This window comes from Lonchura striata, chromosome 15 (genome assembly GCF_046129695.1).
Source record: "Lonchura striata isolate bLonStr1 chromosome 15, bLonStr1.mat, whole genome shotgun sequence".
In the NCBI taxonomy this organism is placed as follows: Eukaryota; Metazoa; Chordata; class Aves; order Passeriformes; family Estrildidae; genus Lonchura; species Lonchura striata.
Window position 1 is genome coordinate 7147970 of NC_134617.1, and position 18343 is coordinate 7166312.

At 41.4% G+C, this 18343-nt stretch overlaps 1 protein-coding gene across 3 annotated transcripts in view; it reads right to left on the minus strand.

Annotated features, from left to right (window-relative positions):
* CNOT6 (CCR4-NOT transcription complex subunit 6) overlaps window positions 1–18143 on the minus strand; it is a 32676-nt gene extending 14533 nt beyond the window's left edge. The window contains exons 1-4 of one of the 3 annotated variants that reach the window (XM_021552270.3): window positions 17886–18141; window positions 15663–16039; window positions 3495–3608; window positions 849–1035 (exon numbers count right to left, since the gene is read on the minus strand). In XM_021552270.3, coding sequence (XP_021407945.1) covers window positions 849–1035; window positions 3495–3606 — 299 coding nt within the window. In that variant the 5' untranslated portion in view covers window positions 3607–3608; window positions 15663–16039; window positions 17886–18141. Of the gene's footprint in view, window positions 1–848; window positions 1036–3494; window positions 3609–15662; window positions 16040–17885 lie in introns of all 3 variants that reach the window. The other 2 variants (XM_021552271.3, XM_021552269.3) reach the window with 2 other exon arrangements.
* Window positions 18144–18343: the final 200 nt, after the last annotated feature.

The following is an 18343-nucleotide window of genomic DNA, read 5'->3' on the forward strand; positions in this document are numbered from 1 at the left end:
GTTCAGAAGTATCTTCAAAATTAATAGCAATGAAGACAATTACTGGCTATTGTCTAATCAACCCAAGAAAAGGGCAAAAGATTGTTGCCTGTAAATATTTACTCTTACATAAATAATTTATATATTTATGTAATAGTGTTTATACAAAGTAAAATGCTGCAGCCTTAAGTATAACCTAAATAGGCATAATTTTTCATATTTCACTTCCAGGCTAACTTTGTACACCTTGGCATTGCAAAACTGAAGGGAAAAAAAACTTGAAAAGCTGTGATTAGAACATTATTTTTCTCCTTCCCAGTTTGCACAGGAATGCAGTTACATCACAGCAAAGGTAAGGAGGAGATAATAGTAGACATACTAGATGATACTAGATGTTGCAATTGTTATACAATAAACAGAACAGGAATTATTGTTAACTATAATTACTAAATATGACCAAAGACGAAAATGTAGTTAACATGATTATAAATGTTTAATCTGATCTTTTTTCTATCTTACTATGAGTTAAAAGCAATTTGTTTTTTTTTTTGGTGCTTCACTTACTCTTTGAGACAAACACCACATAAAGATTAGTAAAAGAATCTAGAAAGAGATGCCTGAGAGGAAACCTGACTTGGAAAAATATAAAATGGGTGATTGTCATCAAACCAAACACTTCTGAAGCTCATTCTGTGCTGTCATACATCAGAACAGGAGATCACAGAAAAGTCAGTACTGCTAGAGCTGCACAGCCCACAGCTAGTATTCAGGGAGGAAGATAAGAAGGGAGAATTACTAATGCTGAAATTTGAACTGCTGCTACAAAGACAATAAAAGAACAATTTTAACTCCTGTTAGGATTTACATACCTGAGTGACACCATGTTTCCGAGCTCTGCTGGTAAACTGCGGATTTTATTAGAGGACAAGTCCAGATATACCAGATTGTGAAGCTTGGCAATGTCTGAAGGAATACGGGATAAGGAATTGTCACTGAGATGCAAAGCTGTCAAATGGGTCAGTGTCCACAATGATGAACTTAAGCTTCTCACTTTCCCTGTGGAAGAAAGGTACAGGAGAAAATAGGACATTTAAAATACATTGATTTGGTAATAATAGCACATTTTTCAAGTATGTACGGGGCAGGGGAATTTGAGGGGGAGTTTTAGTTGTGGGTTTCTTGTGGGTTTTATTATTATTATTTTATTCAATGTGAATTCCATTAATCGCTGATTCTATCAATGAAAATCTTGTCTTTGTGTGAGAAAATGCAAGATATTGCCAAGAATGCTTGAGGTTGTTTTTCCCAATCCATACCTAAGGCTTAAACATCTGTCTTTATCTAGTTCCATACAAGACAAAACATATTAACTAGCTGACCATGAATTTATCATTAACAGAGGTGTAGGAAACAGGTTTTTTTCAATTATAGTTTATGTCCGAGATGAAAGACACTGCTTTGGTTCATGCCTTATTTCTGCACATCTTTGAAACCAAAAATCTTAACTCTATGGCATTAATCCAGCCAAGAACAGATAGAAACACTATATTTAGGGTGACTAAGATGCTTAGTTGAGAACATGGATTTCCATCTGGCATTCAACTAAAAGCTGTATCAACTATTGCCAGATATTTAAAAAAAGGTATGATTTTTTGTATAAACTGAAGTGTGGAAACACTGATTTGTGTGACAGAATCAAGATTTTTATACTGTTGGATGCAAGGAATGTGAGATATCATCAGAAGGTCTCAAAATATTTCTTGTCTCCAAGATTTTTTTCCTCCAGGGGTAAATCCTTTCTCATTTGCATAAATCGTCTCACTGTACCAAAAGCATCAGGAGTACCAACATCAGTTTCTCCAAGGCAAAAAGTTATCTGGAACAACTTTAAAATGCCCACTGTGACTCCTCAAGGTTAACAACAGCCTGGTTAATACTATACCAACACACACTTTCCTTAAATGATTTTCTCCAAAATAAGAATTCATCTTTACTGCCCAGGGAAGCTTACACTGAGACATGTGCATCTGGGACTCAGTCCCTGGCAGCAAAATGTTTAATACTGGCATAATTTGCAGTGAGCTGTAACAAAACAAAGAGGATAAAAAAAAAAGCCTGTAGTGAAAAAACATTATTTAAATGAGATCAGTTAAAACATTTGTGGCTTTCTGTATTATGTGACTTTGCAAGGAAAAGACAGTGTGAACCTTAACAAAACAAAAAACACCACACATTTTATTTTGCAAGGCAAATGCATGCAGTTCTGAAGGGATTGATGCTCCTCTAATGCTCTTAAGAACTATTGTGAAAGGTTTTAAACACAAATGGATAGTTCTTTGCATTTTAAAACTGCATTAGCACCTCTTCCCCACCCCCAATGCAAACAGGTGACTGTGATCACAGAAAGCCTTGCAGCTGAAAGGATTTCCAATCAACATCCCCGATCCAGGCTCTCCACTCCAGCACCTCCCCTGGCTGGAATCAGTCTGTAGTGAGATTACCAGGCATGAAAGGAAAGAGCCATCCCCTAATGCACTTCCTGTGCAGAGCAGCAGATGTCCAAGAGGATTCCAAGCCTAATGCTGATATATAATGCTGATTCCTGAAGCAGCATTTAACTGGGTTTCTGCATCTGTAACCTTCAGTAAAGAATGCTATTCACATGGGGAGGCATGTGGTACTGGAAGCAAGGCATAGATTCAGTGAACTGGATGGAAAGATTCTTACAATTTGAAGAACTGTCTGTTCAGTCCTTCTTCCATAAATTTCTCTACTGAACAGTCATTTATAAATCTCACATGGGAATTTTTGCAGTTGTTTAAAAAACCTCCATATCTACACAAAATTACAGCCTAAGTTTAAAATGCCACAAAATAATTTTTTAATTCTTAAAATATTTGCTTGAATTTCCTTGTAAACAGTTTTTGTATCAAACTCAGGATTTACTCTACAAATCAAGAGACTGGTTGACCAGTGGAAATACATGCTTATGAATTCTGATTATTACGTTATTTTTCAGGAAAGATTCAAGAGTCCAACAGTATCTCAAAGCTTGCACAGATTGTGGAGGTTTTGGTGGTTGTCTTCAATCTTAAGAACAAAGTAAAATTTACAACTGCTTTTAAACAGAAAACTTTTGCTTCATGGACTAATACCTCGTTGTTACATTACCTACAGTAAGAACATACCACTACAGATCAACTTTACCATCTTCTCTTTGACAAATTAGATTTTAAATTCATGCTCTCACTTACTTCATCATCTTAGAACACAAAGAGCTCACATCCATATCCTCACCTTGAAAACTTTCCTATACACGGGGATTTCCCACTTGCCCTACCCTACCCCTCCCACAGCTCCCTGTGTTATCCCAGCCCAAGCTCTTCCCTCCACACACCCCTGCTATCCCTGTGCTCTGCTGGCTCACTTCAAGGTAGGCAACTTCACCCCAGACTTCCCAAGCCCACGCTACTTGCAGTGAGTTCTTAACTCAGGACCATGCCTCAGTTCCTTACCACTTATTTCCAACTCTGCCCAGTGTGATTTCTTTCCATTGGCTGCTTCCTCTGAGGACATAATTGTGTACATCCTCCGTGGATCAGGTGGATCGTACTTTTCCTTGGGCATTCCTGTTGAAACCAAAAGGCAAGTGATTAACTGAGATATTATATACAGAGAATTCTTTAGAAGGTAATTCCCATTTCAGTGAAATTTCATGCTAGGCTTTTGTACTAAATACTTCCCAAAGCTAGGGATAATGTGCCCATTTATAAATGTTGCTTAATAGGAAACACTGCTTTAAAATAGAAAAACAGATTCCTATTGCTCCTAGAATGGCAGACAACAGCCTAGCCCCCTCCAAAAATTTGCAAAGCAGTTTAAAAATTGTGTCCCACCACCTTCCATGGTTATGTTGTGTCCCCCTCAAAACCAACAACATCCCACTGCAGTCTCTTGTTTCTTCAACAATGGAACTTCAAAAAGGGATGACCACTACCACTCATACTCCTGGAAGACTAATAACTCTGATTACCTATCAGTTCCAGGTTTACTCCAATTCTCAACTTTTTACACAAATCAGCATCAAGAACAGAATTAAGGTTTCAAAAAGATCCTGAGTACTTTAAATCTGCAAAGTGATAGGTTTTAATCCAACCTTCACCCTACTCTCTGCAATCCGAAAATATTGCACCCAAGGCAGATATTTCTATCACTTTCTTCAGCCAGGTATTTAATAGTGAAATTTAACTTCATTCTTTTTCACATCATTCCTGGTAACTTTATAAGAATAATTTTTCTAGGTTCTTCTTACCATACTCAATCATGCACCATGACAGAGAAGCAATCATTCCTCTCCAACAAACCACAAGCTATAAATCTATTTATATGAAATACAGAAATTAAACAATGCTGGCTCAAATCACACTTAAAAACGCATTACAAACAATATTATGCAATTATTCAGCAAAATAGATTACAGCAATGTTATAGTACTACTCAAACTCACTCAATAAGCAAGCAGCTATACTGGTCAAATTTCTAAGGACATCTTCCTACCAAGTCGTTTAAGGCTTTCTCATTTTTTCATTTCCTGGGGCAAACTGAAAAATGTTGTCATTATATAAAATAATCAAAGAATAACTCCTAGTAAATAAGACTATCAACCAGACTCATAATCTGTTTACTGATTTTACTGAAAAATGTTTACTCTGCATGTTAAACAAAACAACAGAAATTCACCAAAAACTTTCTGATAATTATGCATCTTAATTAAAATAAAGCTTTTAGGTATCACATGCTTACTTTACTATAACAGCTCTTTTACTAAGTCACCCTCCTCCTTCCCTTTCCCACTCCCACTACTGGTCAAAACCAGATTTCTGCAGTGAAAAGAAATTCCCCTTTAAGAAGTGAATTGTGGGTAAAAGGATCAGATTATAAATAGCAGCTGGGTGAGGCTCCTTCCAGAGTGAAGGCATTTGAGTACCCGGAGTGTGGGAATCACAAAGTGTAACACTGTTTTCATCAAACTTCACTAATTAAATGAGAGTGGATTATGATCTCCAGAAAGGTAAAAACCAAACTTCTTCCTGCAGTAACTATGCAACTGATGCAAAAATATGTATCAGAGTAATGTATAGAGCCTATCTTCTGAAATTTCTATGTATAATTATATATAATTCACAAAGACCAAGTAGCAGCGCCCCAGCTTGTCAGGAAACATTTCCCTTCGTAAGACATTTACTGCTTTCTCTTCCTGCTGCTCCCTGAATTAATAAATATGTTCCAATTTTTTGAGAAGCAGGTATAGCAAAGACAGAAATCTCCTTCAGTACAGAAACACGAATGCTCCCCAGAGCACATTCAATCACATGCACTAATTAACAGCTTTGCTGGTACCAGCAGTGTATCACTGCTCACTGCTAGAAGAGGATGACATACTTTTCCAGTGGGTTTTGTTAATGTACACTAAAACAATTAGAGATTTAAGAATTTGAGGGTTTAACACTGGATCCTGGTGATCCTGCACTCCTAGTCACTCCATGGCATCACCCTCCCTCTCAACAAAGTTCCTGCTCTTCATGGTTTCCCCTCTCTCACTGCTGCATTTCTCAGAGGACGAGTCCCTGCTGTTTAGATTTGACAGGTCCCAAAAAACCAGCAAATGCTTGAGATCCTCCTGGCTGAAGGAGCTGCTGCTGCCCCAGAGCATCACTGCCACCAGCCACATCCAGGATACCTTCACACCAGGCATTAGCACATCTTTATCTATCACCCAGAACTCAAAATTTCTCAGGAACTCACACGAAGGCTAAATTTGGGTTGTATCTCACAGTACAGCATAAAATACAAGCACAACACCTTCAATTGCATTTCAAAACTTCACAGCATGGAGTAGCTCAAGAAAAATAGTCTCTTTTACTGTCTCCTTTCTCCACCTCCCCAAATCCAAATTTAGCTCCTGCTGAACTGCTACAGTAAAACATAAAAGCTGAGGTAAACATCAGATTAAGTGATAGAGTTTTGTCAGACTAAAGTAATTTTTAGTAAGACCCATAATATAGTGTTGAACATCCTTAGAACCATTGGTAACTGCAGCTCTTAACAATCATTATGGTAATTTCCAAAGAGCTTATACCACCTGTAATTTTCACTTACACCAATACAGATGGTGAAACACCAATAATGTTAGGTTCTTACTGCATGCAGTAAATCAGTTTGTAAAAGAAAAAATTCTTTATAACAAAGATATGACATGGATTCCTGGAACATGCTCCAGACTACATAAATTTAATGAAAAGGATATTTTAAGTATGTTTGAATGCAAATTAAATTGTTTGCTGTCTTGTACTAGGTTATTAATTGTCGTTTTAATAGCTGTAAAAACAGAAGAGCTTGAGAGCTGTACGGAGTGTGGCTGCCCACTCCCACCGTGGGTCACTCAGTCCCTGCACAGAATTAACACCCCAAAGAAACTGAGCCAACCAAGGCCAACGAGATCAACAGTGCACAGGTCTGACACAGGGAACTGGAGCTCAAGCCTCCAGTGCAGACACTGCCTTAAGCCCTTGTTTCTAGGGGTGCTGAGAACTGGCACTGGCACAGGGTGAGGGGCAGCAGGGACCAACAGCCCCTTCAGGGAAGGGTGACAGGGACCAGGAGGAGACGGAAAAACATGAACGTTGTTATCTCAAGGGAGGGCAACCTGCTGGAAGAGAGTTGACAAAGCTGGCTACTGCAGCAGATGGGTGTGGAGCTCTGGCTCAGGCTTCCCTCAGAACAGACCACTGGAGAGATCCCAAATGTTCCCAGGTCGAGCTGCACCTGCCCCATTCTGCCTGTCTCTCCAGATGACAGCCATGGCTGCAGCCAGGCCATGCACAGCCAGGCTGGGTGCTGGGGCTGCCCTGGACGATGGCAGTGCCACCACCAGCACCATGAGCTCATGAGGTGCCCCCCAGCCACAGCACCAGGGCCATGGAGGAGCAGCAGGAGCTGGTGGCCTAGGAAAGGACTTCCTGGAGGCCCAGCTGCTTTACATACACGGCTCGCTGTAGAACAAAGGGAGTTCAGCCCTCTTTGGAATGGGTAAGTGTCCTTGGCTATGGACATGTGCAAAGTGGAAGCTGGACTATGAGGTAGTTCATGCTCCAGGTGACTATGGAAACTACCAATAAATAATGTCTCCAAAATGGAGAAATGAGTCTGCTCTGAGGGACAGGGCAGGAAAGATGACAACTTTTTTCAACTTTGTTCTACTCTTCTGCCATTTTTATGAAATTGGAAGATAGCAAGAAGGAAGATTTAAACAAAATAAGTAGGTGAGCAGATACTTTGAGATTAAGGTTTTGGGTTTTTTTTTTAAGCACCCCAATACTACAGGAATTCTTCATTTCCTGAAATGCTTTCTACAGTACCATGACAAATTAACTCACTTTCAAAACTAAACGTATTGGACAACTCCTGTAGGCCAAATACAATTTTTTTATACTATTACAATGGATGTAGATATCAAGTGTGCTCCTAAAATATCATCTTTAAATTAGGAAAATTTGAATTCTAAAACTGTGTAGAAAATTATGAACAAGTAAGAGCAACACAGTGTTCAGATGTTATTTCAACTGATCCAAACAACTATTCCGAAATAACTATTCCCATACTTATGATGAACTTTCTATAAAATCCATTTGCAAACTTGGGAGTACCTTTAGAAATACTTCAATCACAATGCTGAAGCACTACAGCTCTGCTTCTGAAACTTCCTAACACATGACAGTGACTTCTTTTTGACTTTCCCTCGTTCCCCTTTACTTGATTTTACTTGTCACTGACACACTAATGCTTATCAGGAGATAGCCAGGAGGGGAAGTAAATAAAGTAGCAACACACCTGATCAAGTGCAGAATTACTCAAACTTCTTGCTACTTTAATTAAAAACATTGAATAAACAATGCAAATCTAGATCTAATAAAGTAAGAAGTAACAAGACAATTGGACAATATTTTCCATTTGTTGATGCAGTGCAGTATCACTTGCCAAATAAATTACTTCTCAGCTGCTGAAAAGTAGCAGGATAGAAAACAATCTATTAAGTTGCTCAAAGATTTCATAAGAAAACAATAGCACATATGAGAGACTTTTCTTTCCCCTTTCTCTCTCCAAACCCTCAACTGGAAGCTCACCCCAGACCATTCTTTTGTAACCTTGTGCCTTTAACCCTGAAGCTCTTTTCCATGCAATCCAAAGTTTCACTTAAAAATGAGTTTCAACGACCTTCCCCACAAATATAAATGTTTCTTAGAATGACTGGTCTGTTTCGAATTCAAAGTTAATTTAGGCTCTTCCACACCCTCTACCACTTGCATGAAGCAGAACTAAGCTGGTCCTGCTGAGTTCCTCCTCCCCAGGACCCTGTATTTCTACATCACTCTTGCATCAGCACAGAGTTTTGTCTGATAACAAAGGAGCTGGTGAATAGAATTAAGCTGGTTAAAGGGGGGAAGAGAATAAAATACATATATTTGAGGGAGACTAGATTCCCGTGTTATTATTCCTGTATAGCAGGAATGCATGTGTGCATTTGCAGCTGTTGAAATTGGGACACCACCATAATGGCACTTCTGGCCACACTGACACAAAATCTCTTCTTCCACAGCAGGAAGCAAACTCTTGCTTCCAGCTACCCTCACCCAGTTAAACAGTAACACTGAACAAAGTCTAAAATCCTAACTGAAGGCAAAGTACATTGCATTTTAGATAACTTAAGGCTGTAGCAGGTCTAGCAATGTATAGGCTGATCAGACGTGTTAAGCTGTATTGAAAGGGTTAATTTCTACTGTTGAGCTTTACTAGAATTAACAGGAATATCTGCTTTCAACTCCAAACAGTGACCCTCTTCAAATGGAACAGAAGTACCTCTAAAAGATAACTACTGTATTTTGGAAAAAAAATCTTTAAGATAATTTCACAGTGCTGTATTTCAGTCCTACTGTAAAACTACAGATTTGCCCTCTCCTACTCAAAGACTCACTACCCCTTGTTTAAAAAGTGCTTTTCTAACATGAATCAAGCTTGCTGCTTTCCCTGTCCTGTCACTGGTGGTGCTTTACTCAGCAAGTTCTGAATTTCTATGAGAACTTAATTACATTTCTGCTTGAAATACAGGCAAATAAGCAACAACACTGTCCCTGGCCAGGATGACAAGGTGCAACATCTGGCACGTCCTCACAGAAAAGCCACAGCAGCTTGGACAGGGTTTATGATAAAGGTCAGTCCCTGCAGAATTTACACACTTGACTTGATGAGTTGAGTCAATGACTGAATTTATCCTCAGCCTGTTCCATGCCTGGGCAACAAATTTGAGAGTGATGTCAATACTGAAAACTGATGGAAAAATATTCACGAGGAAAGGAAACAAATACACAATGCAGCCCAGCTAAACCTCAAGTGCCCTGTGAAGTATATTTAATGTATTTTAAATTATTTGCCATCACCCCACCCACCTAAGACATAAAACTAGAGAATTGTATGTTTTTCCTGTATCCTGATACTGTTCCTGCAAAGCCTCTAAATTTCATGTTATCTTATTTTTATAAATGTCTTATTCAAAACATACTAAATAGAAACTTTGGGTTTTTTAAAAATAAATCTTAACATATGCCTGTAGTTTTGTATTTCCCAACTACTAGCATGTATACACCATAATATGGAAATATATTGCATTCTGCTAAGAAACATAATTTGCTACATAATGCATACTTTGTTGCATTATAGTATGTAATATCTATTTATGTAACACAAATTTAACACATGTTTTTTATACAAAATATATTTTACTACAATATATTGCAACATATCTGCAAAACATATTTTGCTACAATACAGAAGCAGATAAACCACAATTCAGGAAAGCAGGTGTGAGCCATCACCCAAAAGAAAAAAAAATCTGAAAGAATTAAATCTGCCTCAGAATTGAGAAATCCATACTACAGTACATTAGAACTAAAATCACAAATATTCTGAGGCTGAATAAACAGAAATTTAAGGACTTGCATACCTATTGAAATAAAACCTTACATTTAACTTTGTAGGCATGAACCATATCCCTCTATTGAAATATATCCAAAGAAAACACCAGTGTTGCAAGAAACCACATATTTAGATTTTTCCCTACTAGTATGCTACTTCAAGGCAAATATCAAGTCTGTTGTGTAAACACCTATTATTTGTGGACTACTACAAACACTCTTGGCATTTTATTTAAAAAAAGCTGTTCAAGCATTTTTTTTTTTTTTACAGTAAGTATTTGGTATTGAAAAAATAAGGCTAGGAAAAATCCAATTGGGAAATCAGCTAAAGGCCAACACCTGAATTTTTCAGAACACATGCTGCAAGTTAAAAATTTCCTTGTGCCTAGTGTGGGGAGGGATGGCACGTACCAGCTGTGGGCATAGGCAGAACTGCAGCAGCACAAGGACAACTCCTGAAACACTTCCCCCCACCCCGCCAAAAGATTCAACTATAACATGTGGGAAGGTGTCAAGATCCCTTTAACCCAATTTATAGCTTAATGTTGGAATAATCTAAATTGAAATTATAAAAAAAGCTGTTGAGTCAACATGAAGTCAATTGATTCATTCCAAGTACTTTTTCACTCCCTAAGATGACATTTTAGTGGCTGTTAGCATATTAAGATTTAATGGCTTCATCAGGGATGTAATGCTTCTCCATCCTATTCTGAGGACTTAGAAAACTGTAATTTTACATGACTGCCAATACAAACTCATGAGTTATCCTTCCTCTTTTTCAGACTTAAGATAATGCTGTGGATGTGAACATGTGTAATAATCAATACAAGATACTGATTAAGTCAATATCCACTCATTCATATAAGTGTATCTGGAATATTATTAATCAGCTGAGTTATTTGAATTTGCATATATAAATTCTACTAGAGAAAACTTAGAAGCTGACAAAATACTTTAATATTCTTTTAAAAATCTATGAAACTGCTAAAGTTCAGCAGACCCCTTAATCTAGCCAAAGCTGACTAAAATGAACCATAACCCTCCTGAAACTCAAGCAAGCATCCTGGTTCAGATAAACTGGGCCATAAATGTCAAAGGATTTACTTGCTGTCTTCAAAACAGGAAGACTCCATTAGACTAGAGAGCACTGACTAGAACAGGCTTTAAATTTTGTTAAGTTCAAAACTCAGTCATTTAGTATTTTTAAGGAGAGCATATTAAATTATAACCTGCAGGTATTTCAAATTTAATTAATGTTTCTTTGTCCTTCATAATTACTTGTTTATGGAAATGCAAACTGGCTGACTCCAGCCGGCAGTGGGAGGCATAGGGAGGATGTCATTTTCCCAAATTCTACTTTTTCTACCCAACCCTTGCCTATTACAATTTCCACAGATAAGCAATGTGCAGCCCCATGTTTTAATGGTGTACCTGTAATCCTCTAAACCTTGCACAGTGTGAAAAACTTGTTTACCATCATTTCACTAATGCAAAGAAGCAACTGCCACTTCCATGTTCAGCTGCTACAAAAACTAGTTAAGGTTCACAAGTCTAAAATGGTCAGAGTAAAAAAAGCACAACTGAGGACAGAGGTCCTTGACTCCTCCATCTTCTAGACAGAGCTCCAAAACAGACCTGTTCTATCAGACCCATGATAAAAAACTCTCCAATTCCCACCCCTTACTCTGCACAACATATAATCATTAGAAATACGATGTCCAAATGTTCTGTGTTGCAAACATAGTCCAGATGATTAGAATAGTTCTTAATTATCAGAAATTGTATCTAATTATGACTATAGTAAAAGGCTGCTGTATACAAAACAAACACTAACACAAAACCAAATTGCAAAGCAAAGCCTGACCTTAACTGGTACTCCTGGAACCACATTGGCTAGTTAATGAGTACTGCACAGCATTCAGATTTTTGCACATTCTGTTAGTGTATTCTGAAATGCCAATATATTAAAGAGATGTCAGGTTCACTAATTACTTTAAGAATTTAAATAAATTGCATTGCATCACAGAACTGTATACTGTACAAGTCAGATGGAACCTAAAAGACCAGCTTTAAAAACGAAAAGCTGTGTTGTAAAACATTTAGCTTCGGGTTTTATAAATGTAGGCAGAAAGACCAAGGCTTAAAAGCTTCACCTACAAATGCCTCTAGAAAGCTGAGAATAATCTTACACTCTAAAACATTAAGATAATACCAACTCCCACTCCACTGGCTGTATCCAATCATATTTGACAATTTATCTTCACCCTACATGGAACACTGATTCTTGTTTATGGGACCTAGTGCAAAATTTCTCATCTTGGTCCAACTCAGTAAGCTATTCCAAATACTGGCACATGCACCAACATGCTCCTTACCACATTTTCCTTTATGTGCCTGCAGAATGCTTACCACATTTCTATTGCTCCATGGGGGAAAACCAAAAGTCAACACACAAAATACTACTTCTTAGTCTTACAACAGAACTAAGGTGTAAGAGAGAACTCAGCTACTTTAAATTAAGTTTGAACATGAGCTCATTCTCAGCATTCCCGCTATAGAACTGAACTAGAACTTAACAAGAGATGTCAGTATCTAAATCCAAAAATCTCTGCCTTCCTAGAACACAATTTCAAGATACCTAAATGCTTGTAAGCATTAGTGTTGCTAAACTAACTGAAGGTCAGGATGTTACAGAAGTCATTGCACAGTGGATGCTCTACCCATCTAGCCACATCCTGACAGCATGCAAATTATTCACAGATTGGTTTTACTTCAAATTTAACCAACAAGCCTAAAAATGTTTTTCCACAACCATACTCTTGTGCAGTAAAGCCAACTCAAGACTTCTTTCCTGCCCCCATGTTCCACTGCATCACCTCTCAGTTGTGTTGATGCAGCTGTTTGCAAGACAATACTGAAAACCAAGAATGACACTCAGCTAAGAAAACGGGGTTTAGAGGTTATGGGGGTTGGGTTGTTTTTAATAATGCAGTATCATTGCTCAGCCACATTACTGGCTGGTTTTGAGCATTACTCTGGCAACAGCTGTACTGACATGAATGATGAGCAACCAAAGTAGCAGCTTTCCAAATTCTGCCACTAGAGAGAAGTCCTGACCTACTAAACCAGAAGAAACCATGAGGTGATCTAGTCTACTGCTCCCTACGCCATGACTGACCATTGCAAATCTCCAGAGGTGGATCTTTCATCATGCTCCTTATCAAAACAGGATTCCTTACTAGTTTTAATTATTCTTCACCCTTATTACTTGATCCTAAAAGCTCTCACTCCTGAAAGTACTCTGTAGATGAATTGTGATTAATGCTGCACTGAAATTCCTCTTAACCCATAGGACGTTTGCTTTGTTGGACAAAGCTCCTCTGTTGGGTGAGCAACTGTTAAAACTTCTTTAAAACAATATTTAGAAGTATTAATGGTCAGTGTGGCATAAAATTCCCCAATACGTCTTATATTTAGCCATTATGATGCCATTTCCTTGCTCTGACAGGTGATACACATCAGATGGTGCATGACCAACCCTGGTGGTGTTTTAGCTTAGGTTCAAGCCTTCAGGTTTTGTAGGTTGGCTAAATGTGTCCTTTGTTGCAAAAATCACATGAAAAATCTGTCTCTGAAGCAAGTTTTTTTCTGATCCCTGACTTTGCAAACTGATTTATGCAGGGAGATACTTTTGTGGAGAGGCATTTAAGTCAGATCAATGTGCAGGATCCACATCTCACTCATCAATACACTCCAAAATAGCTCAAGCAGTAAAGCTGCATATCATTTGTAACATGCAGGATATGGTGTTGTATATTCCTGGTCTCCTAACCAAGTTGCTGCACCTTCATGACAGGATCCATCACTTAAAATGCTTCAGCATGTTCTGGAAAATACCAGTCTTCTAACTGAAACTGCTGCCTTGCTAAGGAAAGGGGAAGCTCAAAGGATGCTTTGGAGATACTGGTATGATAAAATGGAACAAAAACTTTAGGAAGGTCTTCAGGTAGGGAGCCCCTTCACTTGCAGAATAAAGGCTGCATACCAGGAACATGAACTAAGATGCACAAGAGAGCCATCCAAGTATCCAGGCTGTGATCACAATGTCGAGTTGGCAGCCTCCATACAACAGCTAACAGCATTCCCAGTCTAAAAAAATCTAAAGTCAAATCAATCTCTTCCTGCAGATCTCCAATGCAGCATAAATTGGAATCCTAACAGCAAGTATTTTAGCTCTAAAATAAACAACTGTATACATTTACTGCTCCTAGTCCCTCCTTGATTCATATACTAGAAAAAAGGCCTCCAAGGCATTAACGAAAGGATTAATGTTGCAGTCTTACAAAAGGAAAAACTGAGTTGTTGCCAATCTTTTTTTTTTTTTTAAACAAGCACCATCTTGGAAGTGCAATTAGCAGCTAAAAGTACATGTTAAGCATTTAAACAGCTTTTTCTTTGGGACCTGCCTAAGCATTTGTAAACTCTTAAAGATGTCAGCTGCAGAAATTGCTCCATGTAGAAACAGAGTGCAGGTCCCCAAGCTTATGCCAAGACTCCCTTGTTGAGTGGACTTGTACAGCCCAATTTCAATGTAAGAACATAAATTATGTCACTTAACACAATGTTAATAATCTTGCAGGCTATTGTAAAATAATCACACTTCCAAGTGTGAAGCACCAACACTTTAGAAGGAACAAAACAGATGAAACCCTGCAGTGACTCAGCTTGAGCAATTTATGCATAAAGCTTTCAAAATTACACCATGGAGAAGGCTAAATTTAGACTGGAATCAGTAATGTCAGTGTTTTGACATGGGAAGTAGTGTAAAACCTCAATATATGGATTGAAAACCCCAGACACTTTGTATGCAACTGGGCATGGCTCACCCTCTGCCTCATGCAACTAGAACTAAAATCTGGTGGTTGGGTCTGTGGAGAATATTCTTGTGTTGTTTTAAGGTCACTGGCAGCTTTTTAAAGCCCAGTGTACACAACTTTAATCTTTCAATACTACACATATTTCCTAAAATAAAGCCTCTATAAAAATAAGTGTCAAATCTCATACATCCCTTCAATTCTGAAGACTGAAAGGCATCTTCATTCCTAAAGATTTCTGTCTAGCATCTTTGCCTAATGTGGCCCTGTTTGAGACTGGGATATAATGCTCAGACTGCACATACACAAGCATACAGCCAAAAGGATGTGACAAAAACAGATAATAATTTAAAATTCAACAGTCTGTTAGCAAACAGAACCAGGGCCTCTGCAACACGGACTGCACAAGTGGATGGAAGAATTCTGGTTCACCACATGGACTCCTGGCACAGTGGTGAGCCAAACAGCATGGCACAATGTGCTACGGACACTCATATTTAAGATTTTTGGTAACAGAGTAACAGAACCCTTTTTGTTTATACAGCCACATTTTCAAATATGGATTCTTTTGTTCATATGTTGGGAAAGAATTTTTAGTTTGCTCAGTCTTGGAACCATTTTGAAGACAGTGGTTTCTACCACAAACATTGCACTTGGTTAAAAGAATGTCTTCCTAATATCTAGTACAGCCCTATCTTGAAAAGGTACCATGCTCATTCAATTTGTGACCCTTCATAACATGTTTTCAAGTCTTCATGTATAAAATGTCAAATGCATTTACCTGCCCCTGCAGTACTACAGTTTCATCTATCTTTATATTTCAATTCTTCCTCTAAAATTCAAGCACAGTAAACATCCTGAACATGAGACTGCATTCAGAGTTCAACTTCAGAATGCAAACAGAAAAGAGATGCATGGTAGGATCCTTTTTAAACATGGGCTGATCCAAACGATTCAGGTGAAAAGTGAACAAAGAGTTAATCCAAATGCGAAGGGCTCCATTTCAGTAATAGCACGAATAAACCCCCACAGAAGGCTTCATTGCTAGCAGCAAACTCCACAGAGTCCAGATGAACCAGCAGGAAGAACAGAGGGCAGATAATCCTGTAAAATTACCCCAGTGGAAATGTTGATAAATTCCCAATTATGAGACCTGCTCTAGAATGAAAAGAAATGAGAGATACAATACAATTACCAGTCAACACTTGCACATCTTTGTGTTTAAGCCAGACAAATACCACAGGTATTTCTTAATCCCTTGGATTTTGAATTAGTTACCCACTGTGCCGAAATCTAGATTATGAAAATAAGCCCCAGAAATCAAATGAAAAAACAGGCAATCTGCAACTCTAGTTACAAAGGAAATACCCATCCATGAAGTCCTATTTTCAGTGATGCAATTTTCTATGCGTTTGTGGAAATACAGATGGCTGTATTAAAATACAAACAAACAAAAAAACAAAACAAAAAGAAAAAAAACACCAAGAAAAATCTTTAGCATACTGCATTTGTTTTGAATATAGTTCTTACATGACATAAAGCAAAGCAGCACAGAATCAGGTTGGAGAAGACTTCTAAGATCATCGAGTCCAACCTAGGACTATAACCTAGTAGGTTTCATATGAATTTTTAATGTTTGTGGAAAAAATGCTGATAAAATATGTGTTCACCATAGAGACTAAGACACAGACAGGTGCATTTGATATCTCCTTTTCTAAAGCCTTGTCTGATCCCAGGCTTATCGCTCTCCATAAAATTCTGGAGGAGGAAAGGCTGTCCTGTGAGCCCCAAGACGGACCGGGGGGTGCAGGAGCTGCCCACCGCCCGCTCGATGCGGTTCGCAGGCGGCCCAGGCGCTCATTCCCCACGGCCTAGCAGAGGCAGTGACTCCGCTGGGGCCCCGCCCGGTTACGGAACGCCGGCCGGGCCGCCGCGATCCCGATCCTGATCCCGATCCCGGCCCGGGCGCCGCCGCCCCCGCCCCAATTCCCTCTGTTTATCCCTGCACGCGCCCGTCCCGCGGCCGCGCGCGCCCGCCCCCCGCGCCTCCCCATTGGCCGCCGCCGCTGTCACTCACGGCCCCCGCGGCCCCGCATTGGCCGCCGCCGCTGCCACTCAGGGCCCCCGCCCGCCCCGCCGCTCCCTCCGCCGGAACGAGCGAGCGGCGCTCCGGCCCCGGCGCCAGCGCGGCCGCGGCTCCCGCTGCCGGCGGGGCGGGGAGGGACGCGAGGGAGGGCGGGCGGCCGCCGCGGCTCCTTCCGGAGCAGGCGAAGCGCTCCGCTGACAGGCAGCGCTGCCGCCCCTCGCTGCGCGCCCAGCCAGGCGGATCGGCCTCCGGGGAGGCAGCGGCGCGGGGCGCCGTGCGTGCAGGGTGGACGGGCAGTTCCCCCGATTGGTGTCATTTCCCTCGGCCTTTTGTTTAATTATTTTAAACTCAATTGCACGGTGAGGGAAAAAAACAAAAAAACCCAAAAAACCAACAAAACCTACCAGCACCAATAATAACAACAACAACAACAACAAAAAAAACAACTTCAGGCTTCCAGATGCCATTATACTAATTTCTCTTAATTGCCTCTCCGATGCAAACAGAGCCGGGCTCCTGCGCGGCGCCGCCCGGCCCGGCCCGGCTCCCTCCCGGGCTCCGTCCTGCCTCCCGCTCGGCGGTGGGCGCTCGGGGGCTCGGCCCGGGGCTGCGGAGCCCTCTCCGCGCCGCCCCCGCTTCGAGAGCCGCCGTTCCTCGCCGCCTCCCCGGCCGCGGAGCCTCCTCCGGGCGTCCTCGCAGCAGCGGCTGCCCAGGCCCAGCACACCCCCGGCCCCCCCCACGCCCAGAGGGGCCCCCCGACACCCCCGAACGACGCGGCGCGGGGGCTTCTCCCCGCCGAGCCCGGGGGTCCCCCCTCGCCGTGCTGCCGCCGGTCCCCCCCCAGCGCACTCCTCCCGCAGCGCTGCCCCCCCCGGGCAGAGCCCCCCGCTCCGGGCCGGGCGCCGGGGCCGCCCCTACCTGTGGCTGCAGCATCCCCGTCCCCCCGCCGCCCTCGCTCCGCCGCCTGCCTGGCTCTTTGTTTCCTGCCGCGGGCCGGACGGGAGAGCGGCTCCCCCCCGCCTCCTCCTCACACTCATTGAAAGCAAACAAGCATCATGGCGGCGCTGGCGGCGGCGGCGGCTGCGGGCGGGCCGGCCCCCCTCCTCCGCCTCCTCCTCCTCCTTCCTCTCCTCCTCCTCCGCTCCGCTCCGCTCCGCTCTCCGCCCCACCTGCCCAGCCGCCCGCACTGCGCGCACGCTCCGCGCGGCGGGGCCGGGGGCCGCGGGGGGATGCGAGGGAGGAGTTGGGAGCGCGTTCGGGGTACGGCCGCACGAACGCGGCGGGGGGAAAAGTGGGTGAAAGTAACGACTGGGCTGCGGAGGAAGGCTCGAAAGCCGAGCAAGTGGTGCATGGCAGGGAAGGGGCTCCTAGCAGCA